The sequence below is a fragment of the Mustela nigripes genome, chromosome 7 (genome assembly GCF_022355385.1).
Source record: "Mustela nigripes isolate SB6536 chromosome 7, MUSNIG.SB6536, whole genome shotgun sequence".
Lineage (NCBI taxonomy): Eukaryota > Metazoa > Chordata > Mammalia > Carnivora > Mustelidae > Mustela > Mustela nigripes.
In genome coordinates this window covers 114762800-114790142 of record NC_081563.1, presented here as the reverse complement: position 1 = coordinate 114790142, position 27343 = coordinate 114762800, and the positions used below count along the sequence as shown (strand labels likewise).

Below are 27343 nucleotides of genomic sequence, written 5' to 3'. Positions count from 1 at the left end.
TCTCATCATTAAAAATATTTATTCAGGCCATATACCAACATGGAAAATGTGACATACTATTAAGTAAAAAACAAGACATTAAACTGTTTATGCTGCATGATTAAAACTATACAAAGACTCCTATATTTTAAAAAGATTGTAATTTAATGGGGTGCCTGGCTGGCTCAGTCAGAACATCCGACTCTTGATCTTGGGGCTGTAAGTTTGAGCCCCACGTTGGGTGTAGAGATTACTTAAAAATAAAATCTTAAAAAAATAAAAAAGTTTGAACTTTAAAAATAATTTTATATATCCAGAATCAGCCCACTTTCTACTATCTTCAACGCAATGACCTTCGTGTGAGCCCCACGATCTGGCCTGCATCCTTGCTTCTACCCCTCCCATCTTTTTACCATGTGGCAGCTGAGGGGAGGGGGTGTCCTTCAAACTATAAACAGATCATGACCCTTTTCCATTCAGAATCCTGCAAAGGCTTCCCATTTCTCCAAATACATCTTGACTTTATCACTGCCCTCCAAGATATAGGACCTTGCCTGCTCTGATCTACTGCTCTGTTCCCTGCCTTACTCTGACTACTCCAACCACATTGGCTTCCTTGCCATGCTTCATTCACTCACTCACTCACTCACTCACACACTCCAACTTCAGGACCTTTGCACCTGCTGTTTTCTCTGCCTGGAATGTGCTGCCTCCAGGTACCTGAATAAGTGGTCCCCTCCTTCCTCCTGCTGGCTCTTCAGAGAGGCCTAACGTGAACTCCTCATCCAAACCAGCACTGCTCCCTCTCTCAACTCATACCCTTTATTTTTCTCCATAGCAGTTACTCAGTACCCTCCCTGATACTTTTGTTCATTGTGTCATATACTTAATACAATGCAAATCCCTTGAGAACAAAGGTGCTCTGATTCTCTGCTGAATCCTTGTACCTAGCACAGTGCCTGGCACATAGTAGGTCATTTGAATCAAAGAATGGTGGACTAAATAACTACTCAGAAAAACTGTAAGCTTCATGTGGGCTTTCTTTCCTGGCAAGATCTCTCCTTCCCCAAGACCTCCTGGCAGTGACAAACCCATAGACAGCAGGAGCCCAGTGCGCGCGCGCACACACACACACACACACACACAGTAAAGTGCATCCTGTGAGGTGGTAGAATGTGTAGCTAACGGTCATGGCTTTGGAAGGGCAGATGCCGGCATAACACCACCAGCTATGTAGCCTTGAGAAAATGATGAGAATTTTCTGAGTGTTAGTTTTTCCTTGCGCAGAAGGAGAAGGATAGTAACAGCTTCCACTCCCGAGGGCTGGAGTTGGGACTCAATTTCCATAAAGCATTTAACAAGCACAGTGCCTGGCACAGAGTAGGTGTGCGACAAGAGACCCTCAAATTAATCACCAGTCATATACGTGCCTTTGGCTCTTTCCAGTTTACAAAGTGCTCTTATGCCTGCTTTATCTGATGGGAGCCTTTCAAATACCCTGTCGGGTTTATCACCATTTTTATAGGTGAGGCACCTGGGTCAAAGTGCTCGCCTATGGACACAACTGAATCTGACTACACCACTGAACCCTCTTGCTCAGAAATACACCTGTTATCACTGCCAGTGCTAACGAAAGTGGTCTGGACAGCCCACTAGAGCCCCCAGACTCTAAACTGTGTGCCTAGTGTGAAACTGTGATGGGCAAATAAATTCAGCAAACAAAATCAGCCAGTGAGCCAGACCTTCCTAACGACCCCACGGAGGCGGGGGTGCATAGGCTGCCGCACCTCTGAATGAAGCCTGCAAACAAGTCTGGACAGACAAGCCATCTCTCTGAGTCCACCCAGGATTTAGAACACAAAAACACAAAAGCCCTTTCTCTAGTTTCTCCATTTCCAGTTGGGCAGCAGCTCTGAGCAGCAAATGCCACCTTTAGTGTTTGAGATCCTTGTTGCTCTGCTACCTCTAGCCTACTCTGCCTTGACGGAGACAGTGTTTCTTCCCAAAGGGAACCCGAGGGGGAGGCCCTGCATGGACCTCTGGGCCTGGCTCGCATCAGTTTCCTCCACCTTTCTAGGATTGAAGGCTAAGAAAAGTCACGTGGTGGGGAAGAGACCAGCAGGTGTTAGACGTGAATTTTAGAACCACAAGGCCAAAACAGCACACAGTCTTGGGAGTCACAGATTATCACAACTCCAGCACCTGAGAAACAGAGAAACTCACAACTTAATACCTTAAGCCTCATGGGGTTGGCAGAGATTCCCCTGGACGGGAAGGGGAAGACTGGGAATCTGATGGCTTCAGAGATTCCCCTGGACGGGAAGGGGAAGACTGGGAATCTGATGGCTTCTGGGTCAGGGGCATCTCCCACCTGGTCAGAGGCTTAGCCAACAGGCCCTGGTGAGAATACAGCCTGAGGGCTCCAGAACCAGGAGGGAGGCTCAATGGACAGGTCTTGGATAGCAACTTAATGGCAAAATTCTACAACCAGGCCCTGTGGGAGACAGATGAAAGGGGAGAGGCAGGCTTCGGAAGGATGCTGCCAGGCCATCCAGCCAGGCCAACCAGCCCTGGCCCCTGGGTACGCCAAGATCTCGATGGAGCCAGGTTTGTGGCAGGTGCCAATCACGAGGAGACTCTGACAGCAACACCACAATGGTCTGACTCAATGGCCCTTGCTCCTTGCTTGGAATGTGGTGTGTGAGCAGCACTGTGTCTGCACAGCACTGCACAGCAGCCTGATCAATAACTTCCATTTGCATAGTGTTCACAATGGAGATACACGCTCATGCCCCCAAAACCCTGGAAATGGCCTCGGAAGATGGGTTGACAATGGCTCTGGCCAGGCAGTAGGGGTGGCTCTGGCCTGGTCTAAGGGCTACTTTGGGTCATCTGGAAAAAGGGTCAATACAACCACTCCACCCCTGGCCTCATCCTCATTCAAGGTCACTTTAGGTATCTACATTAATGAACTTCACTGATTTTTAAAAATGAGGGAGAGTTCTTGGGTAATCATGATCTCATATTAAAACTATAAGAATCTCTGTTGCTCTCTCTATAAAAAAATCACTGAAGAGATTAGCCCCCCCAGGCTGCTCAGAGCAGGGCAGACCAAAAGACAGAGGTTGGACTGCTTTGCCAGTGTGCGAAATTCCCAGGAGAAACAGCAGGAGGCACACACGGAGTAGAGATGCTCCGGCTCCAGACGCCTGAAAGTCCTGTACCCTGGGAGATGGAGTTCTCCTCCAGAAGTCCCGGGTGCTTTTCTGTCTCTGGCAGGAGAGAAGAGCTTGTAATCTTGGGAATCAGTGCTGGCAGCACTGCTGGCTGTGAGGCCTGGCAAGTGGGACCAGCTCAGACCGGTTATGTGCTCCAGCCAGGATCAGAACTCATCCCGCAGCTGAGGCGGCTTGTCCATGCCGAAGAAAGAAGACGGCTTCCCCTGGAGGTCCCGTTCCCGCTTCACAAAGGCAGTGAAGGAGGAGACACAGTTGCCAATAAAGTGGTCAGCTTGGCCAAGGATGTACAGGTCGATCTGGGCCACTTCAGGCTTCAGGCTCACCACTTTAACCTGCAGGAGGAAGGGCAGAAAGTTTTCACCAGGGTGCTAACCAGTTTGGCCAAGGCCTGCAGTCATACCCTTCCTCAGCTTTTTTCCCCTGTGTGGAAGTGACACACACAAAAAGTGGGGCAGAAAGGATTAAGGCCTGGGGTCGGGCATTCTGGCAGCAGTATTGTCCAGCAGCTGGGGAGAGGCAGAGGGAGAAGCACATAGGGCTCACTGAGTCAAAGAAAGACATGAACTCATGACCTGAGCCAAAGGCAGACACTCAAACCACTGAGCCATCCAGGAGGCCTAAGTTAAACACTCTTAAATGATGCCCTGCTGCTCTTCACATGAAGATGACAAATCTTGAATGGGGGATACAAAGCCCTGTTCAAGTCACCTCTCCACCTCTTATTCTCGCCACTACCCACCAGGCTCCCTCCTGCCTCAGGACCTTTGCATGTACTCTCCCTCTGTTTGGAGTGCTCATCTTTTTGTCTGGTTAATTCTTACTTAACCCTCACTCTGCAGCCCCAGTCTCACCTCTGTGGACCCTGATCTAGGGCAGAGTCCTATGCTCTACATTCTCCCAGAACCACCTTCCTGTACTTTAGAGCACCCATCTCAGTTTGTAGTTTCTACTCTGATTAAGATTGGTCTCCTGCATCTAATGGGGATAGGGGTGTGGCAGTCGTCTGGTCACCGCTGGCTGGGACCAGCCTGAATAAACATCCACTGACTGGACAAATGAATGAGTGAGCCCCTGCCCCTACGTGAGCTCCTGGACTTCTCATGCAGCATATATTAGAGTTCTGCGCAAAGTCTCTTTTCCTGAGTCTAGACTGGGAGCTGTACCGGACAAGACCACATCTTACTTATCAGTATCTCCAGCTCGGCAGGGCCCCAGCTTAAATGAGGAGCAACGAAAGGCTCTGAGCCCACGGAGAAAGGGGCTGAGGAGTGGGGAAAGGCAAGAACGTGGCACACGAAAAGGAAAGAGAAAATGGCAAGAGGCTCAAGGTGTAACAAATATATCAACTCTAAAAACTCACAAAAAAACTCCCTGGGACTCTCCAAATGCTTCAACTTAGTACAGAGGTGGGGGTGTGGGCAGAGCTGGGGCTGAAAGTGCTTTGCTGTCACACAGAGATTTCTGATGTAACAAAAATCATCATCTTGCTATGTGGATGGTAGCAAAGAAATAATACTAGTTTAATCACGGCCAAAATCCCCGAGCAATTCCACCTACTCTCTGAAACTTACGCGCTCTGTGTCATGCCCACTATAATTAGCTCTGAGACCTCTTGGGTAAATTCTATCCCTTCTCGGGAGTTTGGTTTCCTCAACTAGATTATGCAGGGGTTGGGTTTGAGGAGCCCCGAGGGCTCCCGGCTCTGAGGGTCTTCTACAGAGTGGGTGGGAGGGAGGCCGGCCAGGATGCTTGGCATCAGCACCTTTTCTCCAAGACAGGGCTTCCAGCCTGTGTCTGGGGTAAAGGGAGAACAGGGCCCCTCACATAAAGCCATGGGTTCTCACTGCTAGAAAACAAACCTTTTAAGGTCTGTGCAAGCATTTAGAGCTTTCATTCACCCATGAAATCGTACTAAATGCTTACCATTAATTCAGTCATTTTATTGACACATACTTACTTGTTACCTACCCTCCACTGATACGGTACCAAACACATCCACTCACTGAATATATACTATTTGCCACTTCCTTGAGCCCTTACTAAGCACAAAGAGCCTTCCCTTTATTCGTCAGTCACTTACTCCTACTATCAGTGATCGCTAACATTATTGAGGACTTGTTTTGTCCTGAAACTGTTTTAGTTCCTTCATATCTGATCTTCACAACTGCCCAGTGAGATAGGACTGCTCTCGGTTCCACTTTACAGAAGAGGGAACAGAAGCACAGAGAGGTAAAGTAACTTGCACAAGACGGCACAGTGAGCAGCACCCATGTTCTCTGGCTCCAGAGTCCAGGCCCTTAATCTCTCTGCTATGCTGGATTTCTCCCGAAGGCCCACTCTTTATGTGCTTATTCGAGTTGCTGAGCATCTACCAAGGTAGGTACTGTCCTAGACATTGGTGTAGGCAAGGCCACCAGATGCTGAGGAACAGAACAGTGAGTCAGCCTTGGACTCTGCCTTTAAGGAGCCACCGCTCTTGGGAAGAAGGCCGTGTTTCTGGCCTCACACAGACTCGACAGTGCCTCCAGAGCAGATGTGATAAAATCCCGTGACAGTTCCAGAAGGGACATATTAGCTACAAGAGTGCAGGGAAATCTGGAGAGAAGGTGCCAAGATGTTTGGGCCGGGGTTTGAAGGAAGAATAGGAACCAGAGCAGAGGTGGACATCTAAGTCAGGAGGACATGAAGCATGCAGAGGGAGTGGTGGGACCACCCTGGAGCTTTCTTCAATTCCTTTCCCCTGACACCCCCGTTGGGGCCATACACACCTTCTCTTTAAAGAGCTCTTGGATCTCGGGCACGTAACTCTCGGAATCTGTGGCGATGTAGACTGACTGGGCGTTCAGCGTGTCCACCCAGAGCTTCACAGCCCGTCTGATTTCCTTCAGGTCAGGGAGGCACATGGTCACGGTGAGAGGGGCAGCCGTGCTGCGGCTATAGCCCACACACTGTGGGGAGGCCATGAAATGCGAGCCCGCAGTCCCATCCTTCAGCATGGCGCAGGCATTCTTCTGCAGGGTTGCAGGGGGACAGGGTTAAAGATGGCAGTGGGCCCGGGACCTCAGAAGCAAGGGCCACTGAGTGGAAAAAGGCTATATAGAAGCTCAACTATGTTTTAAAAAAAAGTATTGAGGGAAGAGGGAAATACATCAAGACAGTAACAGTGGCTATCTCTGTGTAGTGGCATACCGGCTTTCTACAAAGTATTTTTTTCTTCGTCTTACTGTATTATCTGGGACCTCCAGCAGGATTCTGAACCGTGGGGGTGATAATGGGCAGCCTTATCTGATTTCTGACTTTAGTGGGAACACTTCTGATAGCTCCCATGAAGTGTATGTTTGCTGTGGGTTTTGGAGAGATAGGCTTTATCAACTTAAGGTGGGTCCCTTCAATTCCCAGTTGGTTAAGAGGTTGCCTTTTTTTTAAAATCATGAATGAGTATTTATCAAATGCTTTCTTGGCCTCTACTGAGATGATTATATGATTTTTCCTCTTTGGGTACTGGTATAGTGAATTTCGTTGTATTCCAGGTATGAAGTTTACTTGTATCATATGCTCTTTAATAGGTTACTGGAATTTACTTGTATCTGTGCATCTATGTTTGTGAGAAAGAGCTCTACTCTTCTGAACTGACCTTATCCAAGTTTGGTTTAGTGTTCTGTTAGCTTTATTAAAAATAGCACCTTATATCTTTTTATGTTCTTAGCATGTTACATGGAAAACTTAAAGGTTTAGCTGAAACCACTCATAAGATATTCTGGGCCCAGATATACTTCTTTATAGAAGGCAGGCACGGAGGGAGTCAAGTGCAAAAATGTGTGACTACAGTTGACCCTTGAACGACACAGGGCCTAGGGGCTGCCATCCCCTACTCCCGTGCAGTCAAAACCCTATGTATAATTTTTGACTTCCCCCAAACTTAGCTACTAACAGCCCACTGTAGACCAAAAGCCTTACTGGTAACATAAAGAGTTGATAAACACATATTTTATATGTTACATGTATCACATACTGTATTCTTATAATAAAGAAATCTAGAAACAAGAGAAAGTTACTATGAAAGTCATAAGGAAAAGAAAACCCACGTACAGCACCTCCCTGTAAAACCTCATCGGCACGTTCAGGGGCCCACGCCATCTAAACCCATGTTGTTCAAGGGTCAACCATACCTCCTCGATTGACTCTGAGTGGATTTTGATCTAATTTCTATCCTTTGCAGTATTTTTCAAGTCTTCAATGATGACCATTTGTAACATATACACATACATACATTTTCTTATGTAACTTAAGGAGACGGTCTACAGTTCTCCTGTTATTTTTAAACAAAAGATAATCCAATGAGGTTTCTGCACATTTAAGCAGCCTCTAAATTTGGAGGATGACATCTTCAGTTCTTGGGGGCCCCACCCAATCTCCAGAGCCTGTTTTTCAACAAAGAGTCTACTGGCTAAACACTGAGCTGGACCACAGGACTCCTGGGCTGTGGGTCTCTCTCTGGCTGGCTGCCTGACTTGGGAGTCTAGTCTGATGTTTATTTATCCATCTGCAAAATAAGGACGAAAATGGCAATTGTTAAAATGAGGGCTGGCAAGCAAGCACTTTGGAGCCACATTTCTGATATGTCTAAGGCGGGATCGTGGAACATAGCCCTGTGGACTTGGCTGAGGGAGACCTCTCTGTCCTGGCTGGGACTTGGTGCAGTGGGTTCAGGGTTCAACACCCACAGGCATGGGCCCTAATTGGGGACACGTCCAAGCCAGCCCTGAGAGGAAGGGAGAAATTACCCAGTCAGAGCCAATGCGCAGATGAATGCCCACGTAGGGTCGGACGAGGTGGGTGCGGATGTGGGCCTCTCCTGTCCTCACCATCTCGTCTGACCACACCATGTACTTCTGGAGTGGCCTGTGCTCCTCCAGGACAGGGAACTGGGCCGGGGCTCCTGGCAGGGCCAGCACTGGATGTTCCTTTGCAGAAAATCTAAGCATGAGACAGAATGAGGGGAAGTCAGACAGAGGACACACAGACAGCCTGGCCGCAGCCCCCACAGGACAAAGGATGGTGTTGCGCCATGCCCCACAGATCCTGCAGAGGGGCCCCTCTAACGTGCAAGAAGCTCGAGAGGCTGAGAAATCCCAACAGGCTGATAAGGAGTGGTGGCAGCGACAACAGGCACCACATACAATACTGTCCCGCCGCACGGAATTTACAACCCTCTTTGCTTGCTTAACAATTAAAAATTTACAGTAGAGCATTCCAACCTTTTGTATGTCATGCTGGTTTCCAGTCTATGGTGGTAATTCACTCTGGGGTGGGGTGTCTGGACTGCGCCTCTGCCCTTTTACCTACATGGCAGGACTGGGACATGCCACAGCTTCCAGAGGGCCGTGGACAGATCAGGCTCACAGGGAATGTGTACACACTGGGTGAGGACATTCGCTCAACATTTAACATATATTGGTAGACTGCCTACTGTGTGCTGGGGCCCAGGTGAGAGCAAGACAGGCATGGTCACTGCCCTCATGAAAAGTACCTGCCATCTGCGGACGCGCCTGCCATACCCCCCGAAGGCTCTCCTTCCCCCTTGCACACTATGCACTTTGCAATTATCTTCCCCCGTCTTTTCTGTAGGACACAGTCTTCTGAAGGCAGAACCTCTATGAGCCTAGGGCAATGTCTGGCACATGTCAGAGCTCAGTGAATATTTGTTGAGCGAATGAGTGAGGAGAGAGCCTGTGCTCCCTTTTCAGCTAAATCCAGAGTCTGTCCTAGCAACACGAAACATCCTGATGGTTCCGTCAACTTGAACACACTTTCAAGCTCCAGATCTCTGTATGCTTGCTGCCTTGACCTGGACTGCCTTCCCTCTGTCAGTCAAAGACCTTTTCTTAAAATTGTGAAATCAGCACAGCCACTCTGGAAAACGGTTTGGTAGTTTCTTGTAAAACTAGAATGCAGTTACCATATGCCCCGGCAATTGTCCTCTTGGGCATTTATCCCAAACAAATGAAAACCCATATTCACACATGAACCAGCAGACAAACGTTCATAGCAGCTTTGCTCATGATAGCCCCAAAATGGAAACAGCTCTAAGCTGTTTGGAGTCAACTTCTCTAAGAAGTGACTAGCTAACCAAACTGTGGTGCAGCCCTGCATGGAATGTGACAAGGCAGTAGCAAGGAACAAACCACTGAGACAGGTGACAATGTGGGATGGCCCTCAAGGGAGCTATGCAGAGTGGGGGAGGCCAAGCCCTCAATCTTACATACTGCGTGATTGCATTTATGTAGCATTTCTGAAAGGACATAATGGAGAAGAGGACAGAAGTGGAGAAGAGGTTAGTGGTTACGGGGGTGTGTGCGCCTGTGGTGTGTGCGCGTGCGTGGTTCAGGACATGGGTGTAGTCATATATTGGTCACAGAGAATCCTCATGAAGTCAGAACTGTTTGGGTATTTTGACTGTGGTGGTTACACATGCCTACATGTGCGTAAAATTGAACAGACCTACACACACGTGTACGTGCACATGCAGAAGTAAGTACAAGTAAAACTAGGACAATCTGAATACGATGGGTAGATTGTATCAGTGTCAACATTCTGGTTGTGATGCTGTACTACAGTTTCGCAAAATGCCAGCACTGGGCAAAACAGGGTAAAGGGTACCTGGGAATTTCTTTGTTTCCTTTCTTTCCTTCCTTCTTTTTCCCTTCCTTTCTTCCCTCTTTCCTTCCTTTTTTTTCTTTCTTTTTTTTTGTCTTTGTATTATTTCTTACAACATGTGAATCTACAATTACCTCAATAAAAATTTCAATGAAAAGCTATTAAATATCTCAAAGCATACAGAAAAATACAATAACTTTACAACCCACCTACCTATGACACAAATTAGCAGATATTAATATTTTGCTAGGTCTCAGATTTAAAAAAAAAAAAAAAAGACACTGAAATAAAAGGTCTGTCTTGTCATCTTTCCCTCCTTTACTTCCTCCTCCCAGAAGATAGGGTGGCTTTATGCATGACTACACTTTTACTAATTACACAAAAAGGTATTATTCTGTGTGCTTTTCACACACCGTAATGGTACGGACCCAGGCTACCGAACCAGATGGCCTTGTGCTCGTGTTGACTATGGCACCTGGTAACTTGGACAGGTGACGTACCCATTCTGTGCGGCAGTTCCCTTATCTGTGTAACAGAGCTAATAATAGCTCCTGATGCGCAGGACTCTTGAGAAGATTATATGGATTAATCAGGCAAAGACTTTTGAACAGTACTGGGCACATAGAAAGCTCTTAAGAAATTCTGACTAGCACTATCACCATCGCTGTCCTACTGCACGAAACCCACTGCAAGTCTTTAGAAATTCAACTTCATGCTTTGCAGACTTGGACACGTTGACCATGTTAGCTTCTAAGTTTTCCATTTTGCACAAGTAAGCATAGCAGCGCTGCAGCGGGCACACCCCTTTCTTCACACCCAGCCCAAACACTTCGTTCTACAGACACCTCTCAACCCTCCAAGGCCAGCTGCCACTCCCAAGCCCCAGCTCCTACGGGAGGGCTCCCTGTCCCACTTCTCCTTTGCTGCCTTCTGCCCACTGATGCGCTCCACAGCCATCTCCCCTGCTCCACCCTCAGCCCACAAGGGTAGGGGCCTGGGCCGTTCCACTCACCACAGCTCACACACACACTGGTTCAGGGCTTGTGTCAAGGAAGCAACAAGCAAGTGCTCGCTGACATCCTGGCTCTGCACGACACTTGTTTCATTACAATAATCTTATACGTACACGTATGGGAATCACATATTGAGCCTTATTACGTGACCGGCAATGTTCTGCTTGCTTTATGTGTGTGAACGCATTTGGTTCTCACAGGAGCCCGGTGAGGTAAGCACTATTGTTATTCTTTTACAGATGAGGAAATGGAGGCACAGAAAGGTCATGCAACCAGGAATTGGTGGAGCTGGGATGTGAAACCAGGCAGTCTGCTCTGGAAGCTGCTGTTCTTTTTTTTTTTTTTTTAAGATTTTATTTATTTATTTGACAGAGAGAAATCACAAGTAGATGGAGAGGCAGGCAGAGAGAGAGAGAGGGAAGCAGGCCCCTGCTGAGCAGAGAGCCCGATGTGGGACTCGATCCCAGGACCCTGAGATCATGACCTGAGCCGAAGGCAGTGGCTTAACCCACTGAGCCACCCAGGCACCCATGCTGTTCTTAACTACGTCCCTCACTCTCAACTCCCCCACTGCCATCAGTGAGACCCTCAAAAGCAGAGTATGCACGCTCTGTTTCTGATCTGTAGCCTCTAGCACAGGTCTCAACACACAATGGGTACAATTAATACTTTTAGAATGAATGGTTGAGGGAATGAGAAGGATTCATGGGTCTTACCAGAAACACCAGGCCAGGTTGTCAGGGGTCAGCAGAAGAGGCAGCGCATATGAGCTGAACACCTACCACTGGGCCCTCAGCCAAACTCCTTTCCAATGTCACCTCAGAAGATTTTGAAAGGAGAAAGCCAGAGTTTGTGATCCCCCAGGCGGTGCAACCACTAGGACACATTAGGAACTGTGCGCTCTCTGACCTCTTGGAGAGAACCTGCAGCCTGTGGAGAATTCTAGATTCGGAATGTCTATCCCGTCTCCCTATATCCGGATCAGTACGTGGCTGCCCCACTGGGACATAAGCTCAGACCTGATGAGCATCAGGAGGCCCAGACTGATGTGTTCATTTACACCCAATGAGAGAGGAGAGTGCTGGCTGTTTGGAAAGAAAGGGAGTGCTAAGGGTGTTGTTTGGAAAGAAAGCCTCAGCAGCTCCATCCGCCCCTGAGCGCCCTAGGTCAGGCCCTTAGCCGGATCACTGTCCAGCTGAAAAAGGCATATGCCCTTGCTGCTGGGTGCAGTGAACATCTGGGGTTCTTCCCCTCCACCCCTCAACTCCTGAGATGCCTCTGCCCAGCTGTTTCTCTACGCACAGCATCTGCTCATGCGCACAGAGCAGAGCACACGTGTGGGGCAGCGCATGAACACCACACTGAGTGCGAAGGATGCAGGGACATGAAGGAGGCAGGCCCTTGTCGCAGTGGCCCTATCAGGAAGGACTACCTTTCTCTCCCACTCTTTGCAGGAATGGCTCCTCAGGTCTCAGTCTGGTCCCAGCCCTGCTAATTACATGTCACTTGTTTATGGGAGGAAGCCTGCAGCCTGGGAGCTCCGTAACGATAAGGGCTGGCAGTGGAGCAGGGGAGATGGCTGTGGAGCGCATCAGTGGGCCGAAGGCAACAAAGGAGAAGTGGGACAGGGAGCCCTCCCGTAGGAGCCAGGGCGTGAGAGTGGCAGCTGGCCTTGGAAGGTTGAGAGGTGTCTATAGAACGAGGTGTTTGGGCTGGGTGTGAAGAAAGGGGCGTACCCCCTGCAGCGCTGCTGTGCTTACTCGTGCAAAATGGAGAACTTCGAGAGAAGCGAACACGGTCAACATGTCCAAGTCTGTAAAGCATGAAGTTGAATTTCTAAAGACTTGCAGTGGGTTTCATGTAGTAGGACAATGATGATGGCGATCGTCAGGATTTCCTAAGAGCTCCAAATACCAGCTAACTTCATGCCACGAAAATGGTTCAGTATGACGGCCCATGGCCTTTCAACATTTGATGTGTGATCAGTATCTACCGAATTAAACCTCCGCTGGGGTATTCACAGACTCAGAAGCAGCAGAACTAGAAGTATTCTTAGAAGTCACCTAAGTGGGGAAGAAATACCTCTTTATCCCCTTCTCCTTGAATTAGCTGGACACATGGCAGCCCCCAAAGAAAGAGATTTCTATGTACCTCTCGCAGTTAAGGTATGGCGACCACGTGTTTAGGAACTAGTAAACGAGATGCAAGAGGGTTATATGGGACTTCTAGAAAGGTTCCTTAAAAAGGGGAGGCTGTGCCCCTCTTCTGCCCTTTTTTCCTTCCAGCCGCCTGGGGCAAGGTTGTAATGGCTCAAGTTTCATCGGCTCTGTGAGAGGACACTGAAGATAAAAGCTGGTACTGGGACGGCTGGGGGGGAGGGGGCCTGAGCCCTGACCACATGGCTGGGGGGGGGGGGGGGGGGGGGGGGGGCCTGAGCCCTGACCACACAATGGAGCTGCCATCCAGGAGCGGGTTGCAGACCCAGTACTTCTCCTCCTTAAGAAAACAATACATTTCTATCTTCTTAATCTGCTACTATTTGGGGTTTCCTGTAACATGTGGCTTAGAGTAAGCTGATATACATAGACCTGTGGCCATCCAAACATTTTGTTGACATACAAGAGGATTACTGGTTAAAGGTGGTGGGAAGGAACCTGAGCCCCTCCTAGCTGGCCCTGCGTTGCCAGCCTCATGGCACCAGAGGCCCTTCTCAAGAACTGAGGAACAGTACAGAAACCACAGACCTTGGTCACCCTCTTCATTTTAGAGTTGGAACGCTGGCCAGAGAAGGGAAGCAATATACCTCGTCCCACAGTAAGCCAGGGAAGAACCTGGCCCTTTCTAATGCCATTCTCCCTACACCCATACCCCTGCCCCCAGAGGACACCTTTCTACAACAAGCGAGTGTCCACTATCTTAGAAAATGTTTAGAATATATTCGATCTCCAGCTCCCTCCCACAAAGCACTCAGGCTGCTTATCAGGGCCTACAGGGCCTACAGAGCCCCATGTGGTCTGACCCCTGCCACTTCTCCAAGCTCTGCATCTGTGTAAAAGATTAATTCTTCAAATCTCCCCTCGTTAGGTGGGCTCTATGTTCCTCCCAACTGTATGAAGCAGAAGTGACTCTGTCCCAGTCACCAGGCCCAGGTTCTAGGGGCCAGCAGCGTCTACTTCCCATCTCTGGAAACATTCACTCCCTGGTTGTACCCTCTCAGAACTTGGCTGATATGCTGTCAGAAGTCCAAGCCACATGGAGAGGCCGAGTGTACTCACATCAAACAACTGCCCCAGCTGAGCTCCCGGAGGACAGCCAGCATTACCGGCTAGCTATGAGCGAGCTCTCTTGGACATGCAGCCCAGCTGGGCTTCTGGACTCCAGCCTCTGCTGACAGCTGACTGCGACCACATCAGACCAAAAGCAAGAAGTGCCCAGCTAACCCAAGCGTGCATCAACAGATGAACAGCTAAACAAAATGTGGTCTGTGCACATAATGAACTATTCAGCCTCAGAAGGACTAAAATTTTGATACACAGCACAATGCAGATAAGACCGGAAAATAGTATGCTAAGTGAAATAAGCTGGACACAAAAAGACAAATATCATATCCCTCCACTTGTATGAGACCTAGAATAGGCAGAGACAGAAATCAGAGACAGAAAAGTTGAATAGAGGGATGGGGTGGGGGGTGTGGGAGAGCGGGGAGAAGCCATTTAGTGGGTACAAACCTTCTGTCTGGAGTGATGAAAACGTTCTGGAGATGGAAGGTGGTGACAGCTGCACACAACATGGCACAGTCCTTAATGGGACTGAATGTACGCTTAAAACAGTGGTCACAAAAATAACAAAATCACACACACACACACACACACCGGTAACCACTTTTTGAAATCTTGTGTTTATGTTTAGAACTGAACCTGCCAGCAGTATTTTCTAATCTGGTAAATATTGATATTAATTCCTCCTCACAAGAGACAGTTAAGTAATACTCGATCATGAACCAAACCCAGTAGTTTCACATTAAGCTAATCTGTACAGGTGTACAGATGTGTATAAAAGTACGTGGAGGATGGAAGTACATACATCAAGCTGCTAAGAGTGTTTTTTGAAGGGGGGGAATGGATTACGAGTAAATGTAATCCTTTTTTTTTTTTTTAAAGATTTATTTATCTGAGAGAGAATGAGAGAGAGCATGAGAGAGGAGAGGGTCAGAGGGAGAAGCAGACTCCCCATGGAGCTGGGAGCCCCACTGTGGGACTCGATCCCAGGACCCTGGGTTCCATAACCTGAGCCTAAGGCAGTCACCCAACCAACTGAGCCACCTAGGAGCCCCTGTAATTCTCTTCTTTATCAAAAATTTTAAAGTCTCCCACCAAATCTGTGGTTCTAAAGGATATTTATACCAAGAAATGAGATGTTTAACATGGTTGGAAATGGCACAGTTGGGATTCCGGAAAGAGGGAGAACCAAAAACCGGAAGGACTGCCTCACTGAGCACCGCCAACCTAGGCAACTTGGAAATAACTGCCCGCTGCTGGGGAACTGCTCCCAACTGGCTTATTATGCAGTAACAGACGATGGAACGGTCCCCACACTCCTCCTCGCTCACTCTACACCAGCCACACTGGCCTTCTGTCGGCCCCTCCACCACACCAAGCCTGTTCCAGAGCGTCTGTGCTCCATGTCTCCACCAGGAAGAACTACCCTTCCCTCCAGTTTTTCCCACAGATGGCTCCTTCTCTTCAGGTCTCCCATGGACCGAATGTTTGTGTCCCACCCCCGCCCCACCCCTCCGATTCATACTTGAGGTCCCAATCCCCAAAGCGATGATATTAGGAGGTAAGGCATTTGGGAGGTAATAAAGTTTAGTTGAAGTCATAAGGGTAGAGCCTCCATGATGAGATTAGTGCTTTGTAAGTGAGCCTACTCTCTCTCCAACATGTGAGGGCACGGCATAGAGGCAGGAAGCAAAAATCACCAGAATCCAACCATGGTGGCACCCTGATCTCGGACTTCCCAGCCTCCAGATGCATGAGAAATAAGCGTGTTGATTGAGCCTTCAGGCTGTGCTATTTTGTTATAGCAGCCTGAGCTGACCGAAACAAGGTCTCAATCCTCCAATCACACATCACCTGTTTACTTCCTTCATGGCAGGCACCACAGCTTCTGAAAACAAGGAGGTGATCAAACGGACATGCCCATCTGATATCAGCCACAGGGACGAGTAGAACCTGCCTTGACTGAGTATCCTCAGTAGCTCCCGAATTAGCTCAGGAATCCCAAAGGGGAATTGGCAGCTGTTACTGGCACAGCTACTGTCCAAGGTGATTAAGAATGGGTGCTCCTGGGACACCTGGGTGGCTCAGTGGGTTAAAGCCTCTGCCTTTGGCTCAGGTCATGATCCCAGGGCCCTGGGATCAAGCCCAGCAGGGGCTCTCTGCTCAGCAGGGAGCCTGCTTCCTCCTCTCTCTCTCTCTCTGCCTGCCTCTCTGCCTACTTGTGAGCTCTATAAAAAAATTAAAAAAATAAAAATAAAAATTAAAAAATCTTCAAAAAAAAAGAATGGGTGCTCCAGAATCAGACTGCCTGGGTTCAAATCCTAGCTTTGCCACTTCAAGCTATGTGACCTTGGGCAAGAGACTTCACTCCTCTTTGCTTCAATTTCCCTACATGTAAAGCACAGACAATAGTAACTCCTGTTGCACAGACTTGTGGAAGGATCCAGTGAGTTATCACCTTAGAAGACTTACGTAGTGAAATGAAAGCTTAGAACGGTGTTTGGTACACAGTAGGCACTAAATAAACAGCAGTTTTATTACACATTAAAGAGTTACATTTGGCCTGCAGACGCCCTCTCAACAGCTGGATGACCCTGGGCAAGTTTTCTTACCTCACTGAACTATTTCCTCACCTGCCAAATGGAAATCAATCACAAGACCCACTTCATGGAGTTTCTCAAAGTCTTTCTTTATATGAAATAAAGCATGTGAATAATCGTATTAACAGCTAATATTCATTGGCCCCCTACTATGAACCATGCGCTCTATGCCCTAGGAGGCAGATGCCACAGGGCTCCTTCCAGTTAACCACGAGGAGATTCAGGCCAGACAGCTGGAGAGGCTGTTCAGGGTCTCCTGAGAGAGAGAGGGACAGGGCTGAGTCCGAGCCCAGATCTGTCTGATCCTAAGCACAGACTCCTTTCTCTACCTCAGTCTACTCCTGGTCTATAGAACTCCAAGCCTATCTATGACCACGTATGAATTCCTACGTTCCTCACAGCCCTGAACCCAAGTCTGACTTTCAAGCCCATGTTCGTTCTTGCCAGGCTATAGCATCAAGGCGAAAGCACTCTGTTCGTTAGCATCATTATAACTAGCCTGTGGCTCCCTGAAGGCTGAAGCTGGATCTTCCTCATTTTTATGTATCACCTCTGGCCTTTGAGCACTATGTCTCATATGTGACAGACGCCCTATAAATATTTCACAGCCTGTGCCTGTGCCCTGCTAACCTATTTTTTTTAATAGGGCTCACTGGAGTGCAATTAATAAAGCACATCCAATTATTATCAGGATGACATCACTTCTCAGTCTATACCCGAAGTGGCTTTTCTCAAGAAGCTACTTCCAATTTTCACCTTGTGAAGAAGAAGGTAACAGGGGAGTGATTCTCACGCCTAGAGGAGGAAATCGAGACCCATGTGACTGCACCATATTCTTTTTATGACATCCTTTATCGGCCGATAAACTCTTGCTCAACCTTGTGGCAGGTCAACGTCTAACCGTGTCAGGCGTTGAGATGGGAAAAGATCACACAGGATCCTAAGTTCAACAGACAGAATGGCTGTACCTTTGTTCTCAAACATCAGGGTGTGGCGCAGGGGGAGAGCGGTGCGAGGAGATGGCCAGGAAGGTGCTGCCTTCTCAGGGGCCCCGTGCCCCTCCCCTAAACCCAGCAACATTGTCCCCTCCAAGTACCTCTGGATCCACTGGTCTTTGTAGGAGGCACTGAAGGAAATGCCAGAAAAAAGCTCAGACTTGTTGAAACTCACATGAAACTGATCCCAAAATGGGCCAAAGGGATTTCCTTCCTGCAGAAAGAGAGAGATCAAGGACTTACTGAGAAGGAGGGAAAGCTTTCTGGGGATGGGGCCAAGGAATTGTGGGTGGGGGAACCCTGGTCGACTAGACTTCAGTTGAAACACCTCATAGGATGGCCCAATAGGAATGTCACTTTAAAAATCCTGAGCTGTGGACTGAGGAGAGCAGCTCAGCCTCCAGTCTGGTTTCCTTCAAATGTTCTTCGCAGTGCCTGACAGAGTCTCTTCTACTGACATGCCGCATCCCACTGACCCTGCAGCACTGGTCTGGGTAGAGGAAGGAAATGGATCTTGAATTTGGGCTTTAGATCTTGGACTAGACCTTTAGAGACTTTCAGGACCAGCTAACACAATGCCCTTATTTTCAAAATGGAAACCAGGCCCCAGACAGGCTAAGACCCTTGTCCAAGGTCACACAGCAAGTGAGGACAGTGTCATGGCTACAAGCCAAGCCTCCGTTCTCAAATTTCATGGCTCTTTCAACTATCCTCCCTAGACTTCAGTGTAAGCACTGAAAGACACACTGGGGATTGTTTTATTCCCAAAGTGGCAGAAAATTACAAATTTCTCCTCATAAAACATGACTGTTTCTTATTTACCTGCTGAAAGGTGGGAAAGTATACAAGTTAAGAGGGTAGATAATGGAGCCAAATTACCTAGGGTTGAATCCAAGCTTATTTGCTATGTGACCTTGGGCAAAATATTGAAACTCTATGTTGTACTCTGTCCTCTCTATAAAATGGGGATATTAATGGTACTTCCCTCATAGAACAGTTTGAAGATTAAGTGGGTTAATATGTGTAAAGCTCTTAGCATAGCACCCGGCATGTAGTAAGTCCCATAGAAGGATGCCTGGGTGTCTCAGTCGGTTAAGCGTGCGACTCTTGATTTGGGCTCAGGTCATGATCTCACGATTATGAGACTGAGCCCCAAGTTGGGCTCTGTGCTAGGCATGGAGGCTGCTTAAGATTCCCTCTTCCTGGGGCGCCTGGGTGGTTCAGTGGGTTAAGCCGCTGCCTTTGGCTCAGGTCATGATCTCAGGGTCCTGGGATCGAGCCCCACATCAGGCTCTCTGCTCAGCAGGGAGCCTGCTTCCTCCTCTCTCTCTGTCTGCCTCTCTGCCTACTTGTGATCTCTGTCTGTCAGATAAATAAAAAAAATCTTAAAAAAAAAAAAAAAAAAAGATTCCCTCTTCCTTCCCTCTCCCCCTGCCCCTCCCCTCACTTTCTCTCCCAGTCTGGAAAAAAAAGTATTAGTTATTATTACTCCTGTGGCATTTTACAGTTTATAAGCACTTTTGTAGCTGGCCCTCATGACATTTATGAATGAGACGGAGCAGGGATTGTTGTCTTTATTTCGCAGGTAGAAATAAAGGCTCAGTGGAATCAAGATCCTCTGCGCTAATTGACAATGATGACGAATGTCAGCAATGGGACTTAAATCTCTGTCTTTCTACTCCAAGCCCTTCTAGTGCCTTTCCCCACATAGTGCTGCCACAGTGTCTCAGGGGCCTAGAGGGCATAGGACAGGCAGAGAAGGTCCCCCAGACCTACCTTCATGGGGCATGTCTTCTTATCGGGGCTTCGCTGGGCTGCCACCTCAAAGCAGTATGCCACCCGCCTCTCAGGGGGCCAGTGAGTGGGTGCCAGCTTCTCCATGAAGTCCTCCAGGCTGATAATGCGATGGTAAGCCTGGAGGGGCTCCAGCTTGAAGTACTTCTGGTAGGACACATGGAGCTACAAGAAAAGGTACAAAAGGAGAGGCATCTCCTTAGTATCCTACTGACTCTTTTAAAGACATTCTTTAAAAGCATACACTCCAAGACCCAGAGAGCTCAGGCTATAAGCCAATGGAAAAGCTTCTGGAAAAGGACACCAAAGCTAGAAGAGAAAAAAAGCCTGGGAGAAATGATCTGCAAACTAACGAAGCAATAGTTGACATCTCTTATGTTCAAAAACGCTTGCTGATCTAGATGAAAAAAAGACAAACAATGTTAAGGGAAAACCTGAGCAAAGGACAGAAGTGAACAACTCATAGCAAAGAAAACCCATATAGCCAATACATTAAAAAGATGTACAGGGGCGCCTGGGTGGCTCAGTGGATTAAGCCGCTGCCTTCGGCTCAGGTCATGATCTCAGTGTCCTGGGATCGAGCCCCGCATCGGGCTCTTTGCTCAGCGGGAGCCTGCTTCTCTCTCTCTCTGCCTGACTCTCCGCCTACTTGTGATTTCTCTCTCTGTCAAATAAATAATAAATAAAATCTTTAAAAAAAAAAAAAAAAAAAGATGTACAAACTCACTAGTCATTAGAAAAATGCAAGTCACCGTTACAAGAACACTTCTCACTTATTAGACCAGCAAAGATTTAAAAGCTTAACTTTAATTGTTAGAAAGGAAGCGGGGAAACAGGCTGCTACATATGGCTGGTAGTTGAAATGAACATTCTGGAACAATCACTTTGGAATGTGATCTTGCAGCATCTACCAAGAATTTAAAATGTTCCTTCTACCTCTGTGTATTTTCCCTGCAGCTCTTCTACTCTGCGCTGGGAGATGGGTACAGGAACGCTCAATGCCACAGCAGAAGCACAAGACAGACCTCAAAAGAAGTCACACTAAAGACATTAAGTTCACAACAAGGGCTGCCTCTGGGGCTGGGAGGAGGGGGTGGGAGTAGCCTTGGGAGCCACGTGAGACTTTAGCTTTTCACAACTTCATCTATAATATTTTATTTCTTTTATTAAAAAAAAAAAAGAAAGATGAAGCAAAGAAGAAAAAATGTTAAATGATGATCACATCTAGTGGTGGGTACATGGATGGTGATTATATTAATCCCTATAGTTTTCTGGATTAAAAAAAAAAATTCTTAGAACACCATGGAATAGAGACGCCTGTGTGGCTCAGTGGGTTAAACAGTTGCCTTTGGCTCAGGTCATGATCCCAGGGTCCTGGGGATCAAGTCCCACATCGGGCTCCTTGCTCAGCGGGAAGGTGGCATCTCTCTTTGCCTCTGCCTGCCTCTCTCCTGCTTGTGCTCTCTCTCTCTCCCTCTCTGACAAATAAATAAATAAAATCTTAAATAAATAAGTACCATGGAATAAAAATTCAGACTTTATCCTATAGGTCAGGGTTCCCAAGCAAATTCCACTAGTTCATGGGGATAAAGAGTTCTGCAATGCAGAGGTTCTGGAGTTAAACAGACCTGGGAAATGCTGTGTTACGCTGACTTTTTTTTTTTTTTACCTTTTTACACTGATTTCTTTACTACAGGACTTCTCCATATGCTAATGTGTATTCTGAATCACCAATTTTGGAGGATGGGAAATTGAGACTATAATTTCCCAAACTGATTTAACCATTGCCCCCCTCCTTCATGGCCATTGGCATTTCAACAAACAGAATTTGGGAAATCTATTAGCTGAGGAATTTTATTAAATTTTTAAAAGATTTTATTTATTTATTTAACAGAGAGATCACAAGTAGGCAGAGGTAGGCGGGGGGTGGGGGGGAAGCAGGCTCCCCGCCAAGCAGAGAGCCCGATGTGGGGCTCAATCCCAGGACCCAGAGACCATGACCTGAGCCGAAGGCAGAAGCTTAACCCACTGAGCCGCCCAGGCGCCCCTATTAATTTTTTTTTTAAGATTTATTTATTTACTTTTTAGGAAGAGAAAGAGAGAACACGAGCAGAAGAGACAGAGGGAGAGAGAGGACCTCAAGCCGACTCCAAGTTGAGCATAGAGCCTTATACAGGACTCAATCTCATGAGCTGAAAGCAAGAGTCAGATGCTTAACCAACTGCACCCCAAGCACCTCTTGCTGAAGGATTTTAAACAGAAATAATAAGAGATCTGACTTTTAGAAAGACCAGTCCAGTGGAAGAGGACAGAACAAATGGATGGTAAGCTTAGGGGAGGAAGAGGACTAAGGAGGTTACTGCAATGGTCCTTTTATTTGTTCAAGTACTCACTCAATGTGTATTTTTGAGCATTAAGTCCAAGTGAAGACGGAGGGCATGGACAGCTTAGGACAGGTAAAGGAACATGGAGTAGAGAGTAAAAGGATTACTTCTTTCAACTAGAATGACTTCTAGGTTCCTGGCTTGGTATCCAGGTGAATGGAGGTAACATAAACTAAGGCTGGAAATATAGGCAGTGACACAGGTTTGAGAGGGAAAGATGCCAAGTTGAGTTCTGTCTTTGTGAATCTGAGGTATCTCTGGGAAATCCAAGTAGACTCAAGGGCTTAGGAATTAGAAACACAGGCTTATGATCAGAGGAGAGTCTGGGCCATAGATAAGATTGGGAGATATGCAGAGAACAGTGAAAGCCACAGGACTCAACAGAAATTTACAGCAAAGAAAATGATGGTAATAATAGCAACTAATATTTATTGAGTGCTGACTTAGTGCCAGGTGCTGTACTCATCACATTTCATGGACTTGCTCATCTAATTCTAAGAGGTGGGAACATAAACCATCTCCAGTTTACTGACGAAGAAACCCAGGCAGACAGACTCTAGATAACTCATCTGAGGTCACATAGCTAATAAGCAAATGGAACAAGGAGACACATGAAGATTTATTTATTTTTTTTTTTTTTAAAGATTTTATTTATTTATTTGACAGAGAGAGATCACAAGTAGGCAGAGAGGCAGGCAGAGAGAGAGAGAGGAGGAAACAGGCTCCCTGCTGAGCAGAGAGCCCGATGCGGGACTCGATCCCAGGATCCTGAGATCATGACCTGAGCCGAAGGCAGCAGCTTAACCCACTGAGCCACCCAGGCGCCCCTGAAGATTTATTTTTTATTTTTATTTATTTGTTTATTTGAGAGAGAGAGAATGAGCGAGAGAGAGCGCGCGCACACGTGCTCGAGCGCGCATATCCGGAGTGGGTGGGGGGTAGCAGGAGGGACAAAAGGAGAGGGAGAGAAAGAAATTTTTAATTTAATTTAATTTATTTATTTGACAGAGAGAGAGTGTGCACAAGCAGGGGGAGCAACAGGCAGAGGAAAGGGAGAAGCAGGCTCCCTGATGAGCAGAGCCCGTCACAGGTTTCAATCTCAGGAGCCTGGGATCATGACCTGAGTTGAAGGCAGATGCTTAACCAGCTGAGCCACCCAGGAGCCCTGAGAGAGAGAATCTTAAGCAGACTCCACGCCTAGCACAGAGCCCAACTTGGGGCTCAATCTCACAACCATGAGATCATGATCTTACCTGAAATCAAAAGTTGGACGCTTAATTGACTGAGCCACCCAGGCGCCTCAAGGCACACCCATTATTTAAACAGTGGGTGGAGAGAGAGAAGCCCCACTTCCAGCACAAAGAAGAAAATGCTGAGTTGGTGAGGGCTAAAGCAGAAACAGGCTATGTCTTAGAAGACAGGAGAGTAGGGATGAGAGGCTCACAGGCCCAGGTACCACTGGGAGGATAGCTGTAAGACTAAGAAATGACCTATAGATTTGGCAATTCTGAGGTCCCTGGTGGCCTCTGTGAGAACAGTCCCAATGAGGAAGGGGAGCCTAATGGGAGAGGTTGAGAAACCCATACAAAGCAAGAAATAGAGACTCAGAAAGATCCTTGGCTGAGAAGGCAAGGCAAGAGAAAGAAAACAAGGCAGAAGGAGACAAAGAGACAATGTCTAAACGATAATAGTGAGTGCAAAAAATCAGCACATTGGGGCACCTGGGTGGCTCAGTAGGTTAAAGCGTCTGCCTTCGGCTCAGGTCATGATCTCAGGGTTCTGGGATTGAGCCATGCATCGGGCTCTCTGCTCAGCAGGGAGCCTGCTTTCTCCTTCTCTCTGCCCGCCTCTCTACCTACTTGTAATCTCTGTCAAATAAATAAATAAATAAAATTTTTAAAGATTTTATTTATTTCACAGACAGAGATCACAAGTAGGCAGAGAGGCAGGCGGAGAGGGGCGGGGGGGGCAGGCTCCTTGCCGAGCAGAGAGCCTGATGTGGGGCTGGATCCCAGGACCCTGGGTTCATGACCTGAGCCAAAGGCAGAGGCTTTAACCCACTGAGCCAGGCACCCCTAAATAAAATCTTTTTTTTTTTTTAAAGATTTTATTTATTTATTTGACAGAGAGAAATTACAAGTACACTGAGAGGCAGGCAGAGAGAGAGAGAGAGAGAAGGAAGCAGGCTCCCTGCTGAGCAGAGAGCCCGATGTGGGACTCGATCCCAGGACGCTGAGATCATGACCTGAGCCGAAGGCAGCGGCTTAACCCACTGAGCCACCCAGGCGCCCAAAATCTTAAAAAAAAAAAAAAAAAAAAAAAAATCAGCATATCAATGGCTCCCAGTTACAGAGGACATCCTATAGCCTAAGCACTCTGCATTGATTAACTACTGGTTCTAAGAAACAGGCACACAAAGTTCAAGGCATGCTACAATCGCTAACTTATTATGGGAGGTAGCCACCATTACTAGAAGCCTTTTCTACAGATGAGAAAACTGAGGCACAAAGAGATCAAGTACTCTGTCCAGGCTACATGGCTAGTTAAGTGGCAAAGATAAACTACAATCTCAGGTTCTCTGACTTTTCACCTCTAACTGATAAAAACCTCTCTAAATATAGGCATGCATAATAATAATAATAATAATAATAATACCTACCCAGAGAAAAGGCTGTAAGAATGAAATACAGTTTTGTACATAAAAATGTAGTTTTTTCAAGTTTATTAAAAATTTTAAAGTCAGCGCATTAGATTAGTTTAGTTCCTACTGCCAGGCCCCTGGGGATATAGTGTGAACAAAGACAGACATGGGATCACAGAGGGTCAGTGGAAGATACAAAGAAAAAGCAAAAAATTAGAGAATGTTGAGTATCACCATGATGGTGGATACTCCAGAGCGAAATAGCTCTGGAGCCAGACTGCCTGGGTTTGTGGCCTTGAACACAGTATTAACTAACCTATGCCTCAGTTTCTCCTTCAAACTGATGAGCAGGGTGGGCCCAGCCAGGGGTGGAAATAGAGCTTTAGGTTTAGATCACGGGTTCTGGAGTCAGACAGACATGGGCTTGAGTTCCAGCTCTACTATTCACAAGCTGTGTGACCTTGAGCAGGTTACCTAACCTCTTGAAACCCATTTCCTCATAGGAATGTAATGATGGAGAAAAGAGCTAGTTCTCCGTCGGTGCTCATAACAATGCCTGGCACACAGAAGACACTGGATAAATTAGCCAGTTAGCCAGGGCAGAGAGTTCGGGGTGACTGGGGAAGGTTCAGAGGAGCAGGAGGTAAAGGCCAGAGAAGGCCTTGGGGTCCACAGGAAGCAGGATTGGAGTAGGATGGATAAGGCCAGTGGGAGGTACTCACATTGGTGAAGGGAGGCCTGTGATGCTGGTACTCAATCCAAGGGGGTACAGCCAAGGTGCGGTTCAACAGCTTTGCAAAAGCCAGGGAGCCCAAGAAGTGATCAGCCTGGTTCCCGAAGCGCCCTGGATGGTATACGGTGGTTGAGGTGAGGCCTAGGGCATCGAGGGCATGGGGCAGGCAGTATTTGGAAAGGTTGCAGGGCCAGGGGTGGGGAGGGCCAGGACACCAAGGAGAACCAGGATTGGGGGGAAGATAGGATCAAGTCTGGACTGATCCTACTGCGGCGGACACTCAAGGCCCCTACCCTTCTGCCTCAGCCGCTCCAGGTTCCTTGCCATTTCCCACCTTCCATCCTGACCCTGTGCCTTTGCTCCTGTTGTTCTCTCAACCAGGGGTGCCCTTCCACCTCTATCTCCACTCATCTGCGCATGAAGGGGCAACTCCAATGCCTCATTCACCAGAATCACTTCGCCAACCGCCTGCTATACTCAATCCCCTTCTCTGCCTCCCACCTTGGATTGGAGCTATTTATAGTTCACTTTTTCTCAAATGTCCTTTCCCACTTCCTGGTCTTTGTACTGGCTCTTACTTCAGCCTGTGAATACCTCAGGAGCAAGAACCCTGTCTGATTATTTTTGTTATCCCCAGCATGACATCCATTCATTCATTCCACAAATACTGAGCAGCCACAATGTGCCAGGGTCTCTGCTTGATGCTGGAATATAGGATTCAGCAAGAAGGATAAGGTCTCTCCCTTAGAGGCACTCACAGTCCAGCTAGAGGGACAAGTATGTAGTGGTAAACAAGTATATAATGGTAAATTCTGATAATTCAAGGAAGAAATGGAAAAAGGTCGGTGATAGAGAACGGTAAGGTGGAGATTGGGGTTGAGGTCAGCAAAGCCCTTTCTGGTGACATTTAAGCTGAGACATGAGAATGCAAAGGAGTTGACCTGGCAGGAGTGAAGAGGAAGAAAGTGTTTCAGTCAGAGGGAATAATAGCCTGAGAATGTTTGAGGAATAAAGAGGGAATGAGAGTGGCTGCTGCTGGGGGATCTGGGGAGGAGGGAGTGGTGGTAACCACCGGCAGAGGGCCAAATCAGCAGGGTCTGGAGTCTGGAGGGTTTTAAGGAATGACTTTTACAATGACGATCCACCATCCCATCTGGAATGGCAGCTTTTAGATCCTCCCTTACTCTTTCCTATTTTATTTTCCCATAGTGTTCATCCTCTTCTAAGACATTATGTATACTTACTTATGTTTTATCTTTTATTGTCTGTATCTTCTGCCCATTGTATCTTCCACTGTCTGTCTTTCCCAGCTAAAATGAAGGTTCTACAAGGGCATGGTATTTTCTGTCTTACCACTGCCGTATCCCCAGAAAAGAAAACAGGGCTGCGCACAGAGCAGGGGTCCTATAACTATTTGTTGAAGGATGAAAGAATCGTCCAGAGCCAAGGCTGAGTCAGTGACATTAAGTCCTGTCCCACGAACTCCGTTTACTGAACTCTGGGCTGGCTTAGACCTTGCACAAGACACATAACCTCTCCTGGCCTCGGTTTCCTCATCTGCCAATGGAAGGTTGGACACAGAGGCCCTTCACGGCCGTTGCAACTGAGGCAGAGAGGCAAGGAGCAGGCCATGCCCCGCGCTGCGGTTCTCTCCAGGATACGTCAAGATATCTGTGGGTGCCTCAGAAGAGGGCGTTCTCCTCTCTGGGCCTCAGTTTCCCCATTTGAGAAGAGGGCTCGGGAGGCCTTACCCATGCATGGGCAGTAGAGCAGGTAACCGGCCGGGTCCCAGGAGCCTGCAGGCAGCCCCGGGAGCGGCAGAATCAGCAGCAGGAGAGACACGCGCACCAGCAGGGGCGACGATGCCCACGCGGCGGCGCCCATGACGGCTCCGGAGCCCGAGCGCGCCGCGATGTGGAGGCGGGGAGAGAAGGAGGAGCGCGAGCGTCCGCCCCGCTCCCGGCGGTCCCCACGCGCCGCCCGCGCGCCGCCCCGGCCGCTCTAGCCTGCAGGCGGGCGGGATCATAGAG

At 47.8% G+C, this 27343-nt stretch overlaps 1 protein-coding gene across 1 annotated transcript; it reads right to left on the bottom strand.

The window, feature by feature from the left end:
* POFUT1 (protein O-fucosyltransferase 1) lies at positions 1-27297 on the bottom strand. Its single transcript, XM_059406770.1, has 7 exons — positions 27065-27297; positions 25303-25424; positions 19538-19720; positions 17863-17975; positions 8003-8195; positions 5987-6229; positions 1-3550 (listed from the first exon to the last, which is right to left on the bottom strand). The coding sequence occupies exons 1-7, from the start codon at positions 27195-27197 to the stop codon at positions 3362-3364; spliced, it is 1176 nt and encodes a 391-aa protein (XP_059262753.1). The 5' UTR covers positions 27198-27297; the 3' UTR covers positions 1-3361.
* Between the last annotated feature and the right edge of the window lie 46 nt (positions 27298-27343).